General features: G+C 35.7%; 1 protein-coding gene across 1 annotated transcript; it reads left to right on the top strand.

The window, feature by feature from the left end:
* Positions 1 to 3222: 3222 nt before the first annotated feature.
* On the top strand, positions 3223 to 9921 carry LOC112715669 (CDPK-related kinase 6). Its single transcript, XM_025767456.3, has 11 exons — positions 3223 to 4144; positions 5384 to 5514; positions 5750 to 5791; positions 5910 to 6018; positions 6135 to 6213; positions 7815 to 8111; positions 8252 to 8361; positions 8489 to 8593; positions 8826 to 8888; positions 9204 to 9371; positions 9462 to 9921. Exons 1-11 carry the CDS (start codon positions 3578 to 3580, stop codon positions 9609 to 9611), a joined length of 1821 nt encoding a protein of 606 aa, XP_025623241.1. The 5' UTR covers positions 3223 to 3577; the 3' UTR covers positions 9612 to 9921.
* The last annotated feature ends 961 nt before the right edge of the window (positions 9922 to 10882 follow it).

Raw genomic sequence — 10882 nt, 5'->3', positions numbered from 1 at the left:
CAAGCCACGTTATTCTCTGCCAGCTCCTCTTCCCAATTCCGGCTTTGGTTGTCTCTGTAGATCGTTGACCCTTCGCGCATAATAACCTCTATGCAAGACCTGTCTAGCACAATGTCGTCATGTTCCCCATTTCCTGATCCTTCCCCCAACTCCACCAACAACATGTCCCCTGCCTTTGACCTCCCGCAAAATGGATCGTCAGACCCCTGCCCTTCTTCCTGGTGGTGAGTGTTTGCTATTTCTGTTATATCCTTATATTGTCTCTGTACTCCAATCAGCTCTGTCCCTCTCAACTTAGACCCCCGCTTCCTCCCCCCCATTGGATTCGTGCGGCATTGAGAGCAGATGGGTCGCAGTCATCAAATCGGGTCGTCTGCTCCAGCAAGCCAGCCCTACCCGCTTCAACCCGCCCCAGCCCATCCACATACCGTTGGGCTTTGTTGTTATTTTCTGTTCCCTCCTCTTGTTTTAAGAAATTGGGCTTTTTTGCAGCAGCCCAATAATTCCCTTTGCATAAGCCTTTGGATGCTCTTTGTATATCTCCTCATAATTACAAGATACAGTGCAATCAGAATCTTCCTCCTGCTGAGCTGCAAATGCCAAATTAGTCTCCTTTTCCTTAAATAACGTAACATCTTCGCACGTATAATGGCAATTTAAATTTTGAAAATTCTATTCATTTAATTCAGAAAGTGAAATTCCCGCTTTGCCCTCATTTTGTTCCTTGTCCAATTCTTCCCCGCCATAATCTTTGCCACCGGATCCCAGCTAGCCGCCTTCAGCTCAGTTCCACTACTAGCTTCATCCCTTATGCCATTGTTTTGCATATCTGTTATGATCATTGCGTATTCAGCTACATCGTCAACTTTTTTTTCCAAAAAGCAGTCTTCTCGATACACCTCTCCACCTATCTCTTTCACAAGGACATCAAATTCGGTCATACCTACGGTAACATGGATCCATTCATTGATGGTGTCGAACATGCATGTATCAATCAGCACGCGGCCAGCGCTAAACGAGCTACATGTTTTTGTTAAATTGTCACACTTTACCACTTCGTCCCATTGACCTCCTATTTTGGTAAATGTCTCCGTTGACCAGGCATGTATTGGTACTCCATAGCACTCCAGCCATTCTTCTTGTTTCACTTCTCTCGCTCTCATCCTATCTCTATACCATATGGAGCAATTTTAACAGATCATTCATTCTGAATGTGTACGCTTCCTCTGCACTAAAAATGGTGTCGAACGTTAGCATTGTTTTGTATGCGCCCAATTCCCTTACATGCGTTACGCACTGCCATTCCTTATGAATATTTTGACGGAGCGTCTCGAAGTTGATCATCCTTTTTGTGCCTCCAACAATACTCCTTTGTAACCATATGATATTGTCTTTTGCAACTGGAATATCTATATTCTTGGTCCATCCATTCTTTTTTGGATCCTTAGCATTCTCACCTCTTAGGTCCTTTTCTCCCTTCTCTTCTACTTTTCTTGAATCCTTGTACTGTTGAGATATTTCATCTTTGTTTTGTCTTATGGTTCTCTGCACTTCTTCCCCTTTACCATCCTTTAGTTCAATTGTTCTCATGTACTTTGCTTCTACTACAAACATTCTCTTTCCTCTCACTGCAAAATGGTTCATTTCTGCAATCGCCTTCAGAACTCCCCTTTTTGTAGTGTACCGTATAAAAGCAAACAAATAGATCTGCCCATTTTTGTTCTTCCGTGACAGGTAGATGTCGATAATCGTTCCCGTCCAGTTGAACAAACTGTAGAGTTCTTGTTTTGATATATCAGCCGGAAGATTGTCAACAAAGATGGAGAAAGTATCATGTTCCAATCGCTTATACTCTTCTTTGTTCCAAAATTTAAGATCCTTCTCGTGTTTGATGATTTGCCTATTACTACCCTTCCGAGTGGTTTTTCACCCAGTGTTTTTTCACCTCTCTCTCTCATCTCTTTCAAATTCTTGTATACAAAATAATAACTAAAAAACTTATCACTTAAATTTTTTTGTGGTCTACAAAACTTTAATCTTTTTGACCAATAAAAATTTTTGTGTCCACAATTTTTTTTATAAAATTTATCTTTTAATTTTATAAATCTATTTTATCATAATCCATAATACTAAGATTAAGTAGATGTAATTTTTTAAAATTTAATAATTCTGTAATGAAAAAAATACTAATTACCTATAATTCAATAATCTAATATCAAAAGAAAAAATCAGTATACTTTTGACCGGATCAATTACTAGTTTGATTTTGATAAATATGATTTTAACTTTTTCAGGTCGCTTGTATGAATGCATGGGCGTATGATTTATTATGTTCAAATTGGCAACCAAAAGGAAGACCAAATAAAACCCAAAATACAAAAAAGTATTACACAAAAATACAAAAGCTTACCGAAACATAACGTCAATGATTATGTGATGCCATTCGCCGAGAAGTTTCTGTTAAGCAACGAGTTCTCTTTTGTTCAATTGCAAAATCCTCGTATATTCTTCTGTACTCCAAAGACATTGACACAGTCTCCTCAACATTGTTATTCGCCAGCCCATGAAAAGTTACATGAAAAAAAAGTATTGACAATAAATTTCATTATTATATTATTTAAAAAAAAATGCAAATGGCATAAAAAATAGTACATTCAGTATTAATTAAATGGATTTTAACTATATTTTATTGATATTAATTAAGATTTAAAAAGATAGCTAATTAGATTAATTATTTAATTATTTTAAAAATAAAAAAATAAGAGTATAAATATGCTAATTTATCTTTTACTTCTAACAAAAAAATATTATCTTTTAAAAAATATTATACTTCTTATTTTTTACTTTTTTTTACCAACAATATTAGAAAAGAGGACAAAGGATTCTTGGAAATAAAAAGTAAAAATTTAAAAACCATACAATATGCAATAGAAAGTTAAAAACACTTTGAAATCCAAAAACACTAAAATATTGGTACAAGTTACGCGGTATGTGGTGTTTACATCGTTGTTACTTTAAATGGCCACAAAATCCAAAAGGAAAATCATATGGTTATCGACCCCAAATATATTTAAAACCAAAAAAATAATCATTGCAAGATGATTATAACAAATAGTAATATAATATTACAAAGATTAAAAATATGGATGATTAAGAAATTTGTTGAGAAATATAAAATAGTCCCATTGGATTTATTAACTTTAAGAGGAATTATAGGGAGGTGGTTCAATTCAAAACACAAGGAAAAGATCCAACCAACGTAACGAAGCAATTTACTTTCACCCAATAAATGAATACAGTTGGACTGTCTCCATATTAAGCTCAAATTAATTCTCTGACTTCAAAATAAAAAAAATAACTCTCACTTTCCCCTTTTCTTTTCTTTTTTTCATTCAATTTTCTCCTTTCTCTCCTTAGTTCTTTCTTCTTCCTTCTTATTAAACTCTTCTCTCTCTCTGTCTCTCTCTCTCTTTACTTCTCTCTCTACAGTGTTTTTTTCCTTTTTTATTTTTTTCTCAAATTCTCCGGCGACGTTTTGGAGCTTCTGAGGCTTTGACTTTTCTCGCCGATCACCGCCATGGGCCATTGCTGCAGCAAGAGCATCGCCGTCGATAACGAGGGCGCCGCCGCCAATCACCACGTCAAACCGCCGCATGTCTCGCCGGCGCCGGTAGCAGTAGGGAACAACTCCGTGTCTGGCGTCAGCGATGCTTCGACGGCCACTCCGGGGAGGAGTACTCCGGCGAACTCTTTCTCGACAAGCCCCTTCACAAGCCCGCTTCCGCCAGGGGTGGCGGCGTCGCCGGCGGCGAAGACGCCAGGGCGAAAATTCCGTTGGCCGCTGCCTCCCCCGTCACCGGCGAAGCCGATCATGGCGGCACTGCTGCGGAGGCAGGGGAAGACGAAGCCAAAAGACGGTCCCATACCGGAGGAGCAAGGTGAAGGCGGTGGTGGCGGTGCCGGCGCAGAAGGTGGAGAGCGGTCCCTTGATAAGAGCTTTGGTTATTTTAAGAACTTTGGTGCGAAGTTCGAGCTAGGAAAGGAAGTGGGTCGAGGGCATTTTGGTCATACTTGCTGGGCTAAAGGGAAGAAGGGTGACCTTAAGGGTCAATCAGTTGCCGTCAAAATCATATCCAAAGCTAAGGTAAGAAGATTCTTGTTGGTGATTTCTTATGTATGTTGTTGATCAGGTAGAAATTGGGCTTTTGTCTTTGTTACTATGTTGAACTGTGAATTGTGAAGATCATTTGATACGGTTTTTCTTTGTTACTATTGGTCAATTTTTTATTAGCTCTTGAATTTTGTGACCCTTTTTTGCACTGTAATTACGTGTTAGTAGTGTAGTGATGATTTAGCGAAATTAGTGGTTACTTGTTCATGAAATTTCGGAATTAAATTTTGCATTCAAGTTCTCTGCTTGGAAAAATGATGTATGCCCCCTTATGGAATCTGCTGGTGTGGTTGTGGACTGAAGTTCTAAGTCAGCGCTAGTATCACCAGAAGAGTATACAAAACTCAGAAGTATGAAATCTAAAGCAGTGCAGGATTTTATAATTTAATAATGCTAGCTAGCACTTTGGTTAGTTCTGGGGTAAAGCGACTGAACAACTTTGCCTTCAACTACTTACTTCTTGTTGGTTTCTTAGAGCATTACAAAAGGCGATTTGGAATATGTGACTGGGATTGTTAGAAGTTGTTGGAGAAGCAAGGAGAAGATGAAGTTGTAACCTCTAAAGTGGAAGTTGTCGAAAGATGTGGCTTTTGCTGAAGATATTTATGTGGGAGCTATAGTTCATCAAAAACATATTTTGCATTTGTTTTATCTGTGGCCAATTGGTTTTGGCTCAAATGGTTAAATCTTGGTACTGATATTGCCTTCTTGCCAAAGAAAGGGGATAGAGAGCTGGGAGTTTGTAAGAAGCAACGAAGCAAAGTGGTGCTTAGTTGTAGATTTAAGAAGCTTATGTCATGCCTTGTTTTTCATTCTCCATTAGAACTTAGGAGATAAATTGGAGGATTAGTTTATAAGAAATGCTCACAATGATGCTGGCACTTAACAATTGTTACCTATTGACGAATGCTTTAACGAGCCCTTTTGTTGCAAACCTATGGGCATCAAATAAGATAACTCAGTTACTTGGCCTCTACTGGTTGATTTTTCTGCGAAGAGTATGTGCAGCTTAAAAGATGACTCTATACTATTCTATTCTACTAGTCAATCAATTACTTGGGAGAATTGTTGTGCTCTTGCGATCATAGATATTTTATTTTATTTTCATGACATATGTCAGCATACATTGAACTTTGATTTTGTTAAGTTTCGGTTGATTTTAAATTTGGCTTGGTTAATGGTTATTGTAATAAACTGATTTTTATATGGCAGATGACTTCAGCAATAGCAATTGAAGATGTTAGGAGGGAGGTGAAAATGTTGAAGGCCTTATCTGGTCATAAAAATTTGGTCAAGTTTCATGATGCATTTGAGGATGTCAATAATGTCTACATAGTAATGGAGTATGTGAACAATCCTTTCTGAAAATTGCTTTCATTCATTTCGGATTTTATTATATTAAAGGATGGCAGGGTCATTTCTATCCAGATATATTTCATGATTATTCGGTATAAGGAATTTGTCATTGGTTTGTGGTTCCAAGAATATTAATGACGTGGCAAGTTTCGTATCTGGGTAATATTAGTACATACATACAATAATTGAATGAGAAATTTATTATATTTTTGTTCTTATCAGGTTGTGTGAGGGTGGAGAACTACTTGACAGAATTCTAGATAGGTAAATTCGAAGTGCTATTTTCCATTTGTTCTTGGCACTCTGTATTTTTTTCTTACAGAAGTTTGGTTTTGAATCACATGATTATAATTCTATTTTGGTATTATATTATTTGATACAGAGGTGGAAGATACACAGAGGATGATGCGAAAGTTATTCTTTTACAAATTTTAGATGTAGTTGCCTTTTGCCATCTCCAAGGAGTTGTACATCGTGATCTAAAACCGGAGGTATGAAGCTTTTAACAACTTTTCTCATGTCTATGAATGAATGATTTTCCCCCTCCTTTAGTATAATTACCTCTCTAGTATACAACTTCACGATGTATATTTTGCATGCTTTGCAGAATTTCCTTTTTGTCTCAAAACAAGAGGATGCTTTGATGAAAGCCATTGATTTTGGTCTATCTGATTTTGTTAGACCAGGTATTTATGACTGATTAACTTAATATAGTCATTATCACGCAGTATAATACCGCACATGCAATTCGCTAGGTTTATTGTGTGTAGTATCTTCTCATGTTAATTTTCTATAGTCCAACAGCCAAACTTCATAGTGCAGTGCTAGAGGCACATTATAAACCCAGGGAGAAATTTGGTTCGATCTCTAGTGAGGAGACTAGTTGGGAGGAGGGAGAATGCATACCCCCCAAAAAGAGGGCGTGGTGCAATGGAGGAGTAGTAATATTGTACCATTTCCCATTTTGTTGGCCTTAAATGTAGTGTAGACATCTTCATAGTAGTTAAGAACTCAACTACTTTTTATAATATTTTCGATTTGCTTGATATATCTGAAATATATCTTAACTAGAGATACTTGACGTGCTTGTGCTAAACAAAAAGAGCATTTTTTTTATGATAATGCCTGTGATTAGATTTTGTTCTCCAAATTTATTAACACGTTCTGTACGAAGCTAGCTTTCACCTTAACTTTTGTGATTTTTATGTTTAATATTCTTTATCTTTGCTTAAATATTTCCGGTTGAATTATTAACTGTTTTGTAACTTTGTTGAACACTGCAAATTCCCGTATATGACTTTGTCATGTTTGATTACTATCTACTTCCCCTTCCTTTCCCCATTATATATTTTACTATGATGCTTACACTAGGTTCTCATTTGTTATTTTTCACTTAGTGAAGGCTTTCCACAGGCAATAAATGCATAAAAGTCCAATATTAAAGGGTCCATACCAACCTCATAAAAGAATAGAAGTCAAATATTCGATATACTATTTATATACATAAAAGAATAAATGCCTAATAGTAAATATACTATGTTAAGATGATCAAAATATTGATTATGGGTGAAGAAAGGAGATTGTACAGAACTCTATTGGATATGCATTTTTCTAGCTTTCGTATTCTCTATCCTTTTGGCATCTTCTACTTGGTGGTTGGCCAAGACATTGTCTTTGATATGCTATGCTGTGCTATTTTCATCTCAGCTGAATTAAGAATGTAGATGTAACTCAAGTTTTAAGTGTAGCAGCGTATAACCCATTGCTTAGTAGAAAATAGGTGATATAAAACTGAAGAAAGAAAATGAGCGAAGCTGTTATGCTGTGTCTAATACCTTCTCAGCTTTCATTCCAGCATTTTCCTTCCAATTTTCGGTCCCTATTTTCACTCCTCCCAACCTTACTGCTCCTTTGTGTTGGGTACATATCTTAACGTGTGTAAACGGTCTCATTGTAAACATGATATATAACAGGGCATAATGGCATCATTTGATCCATGTTGTCGATACTATTTAATGGGATAAGACTTTGTTGTTGATTGTTGTTGTATATCCTTAGCATTCTTTTCAATATCAATTTGTGACTCACTTCGTACCTCTGCCAGACTCTAGGTGACATTTAGCAATGAGGGTGGGAGAGCATTTATTTGAAAATTTCCCTAATATCTTTATCACTAATTAAGTAATACCATTATATACCATGGTTTAAATCGAGTTTTTTTAACATAATGCTTAATTCTCTTCGACCTCGCTTACCAATTTCCTGTTGACACTTAATTATTATGCAGATCAACGCCTCAATGATATTGTTGGGAGTGCCTACTATGTCGCACCTGAAGTGCTGCATAGATCTTACAGTGTTGAGGCAGACCTATGGAGTATTGGAGTTATATCATACATATTGTTATGTGGAAGTAGACCATTTTGGGCACGCACTGAATCAGGAATATTCCGGTCTGTGTTAAGAGCAAATCCTAACTTTGACGATACACCTTGGCCATCAATATCACCAGAAGCTAAAGACTTTGTTAAGAGACTATTGAACAAGGACCACAGGAAAAGGATGACTGCTGCCCAAGCTCTAAGTATGTCTCAGAATGTTTCGCTCAAAAAGTGTTTACAAACAATTGATTGCTCATATTTGAAATTACTCACACATACACTAATACACTAGTAACCTCATTGCATGATTCTTTCTGATAAAGAATTACCTTGGTATTCGCAGCTCATCCGTGGTTGAGGAATGAAAACGTTCCCATTCCTTTAGATATTTTGATTTACAAGTTAGTCAAGTCATATGTGCGTGCCTCACCTTTGAAGCGTGCAGCATTGAAGGTAGTAATCTCTTTGCTCCCATTAAAACTAACCCATCTTTTGTCATTCCCACTTCCCTCTTTGGGTGGTGGTTGGGAATTATGGAACAGGAATAATGTTGCGTGTTGCTTTCATTTACATAATGCAGGCTCTCTCAAAAGCATTGACAGAAGACGAACTTATCTACCTTAGAGCGCAGTTTAGCCTTCTGGAACCAAAAGACGGCTATGTTTCACTCGATAATTTTAGAGGGGTAAGTTCATGGTCTTTGTGATCCCTCTATTATGTTAAGATACGTTCTTAAAACTAAAAATACGATATTATTAGCTGTTAAACTTATATAACATCCTTATGTCATGACTGTCATCTGCTAGCTCCAGCAAACTAATTTGCCATAGTTTGTCTTCTGTTGTTCATGTATTGTGGGTGAATTTTTTTTCTATTCTTTACTCAATCTATTAACCGGAATTCATATAAAATTGCAGGCTCTTATGAAAAATTCAACTGATGCCATGAAGGAATCAAGGGTCCCTGAGATTTTACATTTGGTGAGTTATCTGCGATATGTAATTTAGACACATATAGTCATCTTGATTGTTTCTAATTTAACATGCTGAAAATTATTGCTCCACATAACCTTGTTAAGACGAATCAATTGCTAAATTTTCTTTGTACAAGCATTAGAATACGTGGAAGAAAGGACCTATTATTTGACTCTAGTGAAAATATGAGGATGTTAATGTTATATTTGACAAATGAAAAATCTTACTTCCCCTGGGGATCAGCAATAGCAGTTAATCCATTATTTTGTTTGATTGCATTGCAATACTGAAAATCTGCTTTGCATATTTTCTTGAAATAAGATGGAGGCACTCTCATATAAAAAAATGAACTTCGAAGAGTTCTGCGCCGCTGCAATCAGTGTATACCAGCTGGAGGTTCATCCGGATTGGGACAACATGGCTACCACAGCGTTTGAGCATTTTGAAGAGGCGGGGAACCGAGTCATTTCAGTAGAGGAGTTGGCACAGGTTTGCAAATCCTTTTCTTAACCATCCAAATAGCTATGAACTTTGTGCAAAAGTTATTAAACTAGTCTCATTTTTCATATAATGCTTCAGGAGATGAGTTTGGGACCTTCAGCTTATGCTCTAATGGGTGATTGGATCCGAAAATCCGATGGAAAACTCAGCTTCGTCGGATTCACAAAGTTTTTGCACGGCGTGACGCTTCGCAGTTCAAACACAAGACATCACAGACCGGTAGTATAGCCAAAGTGAAGTGTTATTATTGTAATTCTTGTTGAAATTAGTTCGTGTCTTCTTTTATTAATTTTTTTATTTTGTTAATTTGAAAAGAAAATAGTACAGAGGGGTCTTCGTCTTTTTTTTTTTTTTTTTTGTGGGTTTGGGAATATTATTGGATCACGGAGAACAAAAGAGAGCTAACATATTGTTTTGTTGGTCATGTGATTTGCGGTGCAAAGTAAAAATTCTCCTATTTTACTTGTGAGCACAAGATGCAACTTGTTTTGTTGTAAGGTTTCTTGTGAAGAATTAAAGACGAATATGCTTTGGTCAACTTCATCATATGGTAGAGAAATGCGACGGAGAACTTGGGTCAAGTCAAGTTCTTATGCCGTAATTTCATATTCCTCTCTACTTTGTTCTAAATCCTTATTCAAAACAATACAAGATCTAATTTCTCGTTAATAACTATACGGGATCATGTTTACAAATTTGTTACCTATTTGTTTTAAAATTAGCATTGTTGTGAGAACTGGATCTAATTGACTGGTTTGACCGGGTTGATCAAAAATTGATTATCAAATCAGTTTGACTTAGAATAAAAACGAATTAATAGTGAATTAAAAAAGCTAAAAAAAATTGGTTAATGTTATGATAAACATAATAGATATGGATGACCATTAATGTCATGGTTGGATGACTCAGTTCTCATTTTACCAAGAAAGAATGTACATTAATGAAGGTTGAAAATTTTCCTTCATTATGCCTATAAAAGGAGGTTAAGCCTCCGTCCATATGACACACAGCAATAATATATCTAAGATATTCCCTCTCTCTCTTTCTTACTATAAAGCATTTATTTTCTTTTACTACACACAACCAAATAATAAGAAATCGATTCCTTTTTGTGTTGCAATCAAATACCCTTCTCCTTATATTACTATTACAATTCTTTCTCTTCTTTTATTTTATAAGTATTTTAAATTCTATTTTCTATTACTCTTTACATATAATATTAATAGCAATATTAACCATCTTTATTATATTGAGATAGTAACAATAAACAAATGCAATTCTCTCTCTCTTTATTTTTAATACTTTTTCTTATCTTTGTATATATATATACAATACAACATATAATATTATTATTATATATATAAAAATTATTGAGCTAATTATATTAATAATAGAGTCTTCTATTTATACATCTTTATTTTATATATCTTTTATTTTACAACACGTTATCAGCACGAGACTCTGATCAAATCTTTAGGAAGACTCAGGTAATATTTTCA

Source organism: Arachis hypogaea, chromosome 10 (assembly GCF_003086295.3).
Source record: "Arachis hypogaea cultivar Tifrunner chromosome 10, arahy.Tifrunner.gnm2.J5K5, whole genome shotgun sequence".
Classification (NCBI taxonomy): Eukaryota; Viridiplantae; Streptophyta; class Magnoliopsida; order Fabales; family Fabaceae; genus Arachis; species Arachis hypogaea.
This window is presented reverse-complemented; position numbering and strand designations above follow the sequence as displayed.

Bases quoted from the DNA above. Each gene is read 5' to 3' on its own strand.
- LOC112715669 (XM_025767456.3), top strand. From the start codon at position 3,578: ATGGGCCATTGCTGCAGCAAGAGCATCGCCGTCGATAACGAGGGCGCC. The intron at 4,145-5,383 runs GTAAGAAGATTC...TTTATATGGCAG, and splicing joins AAATCATATCCAAAGCTAAG to ATGACTTCAGCAATAGCAAT. The intron at 5,792-5,909 runs GTAAATTCGAAG...TATTTGATACAG, and splicing joins CTTGACAGAATTCTAGATAG to AGGTGGAAGATACACAGAGG.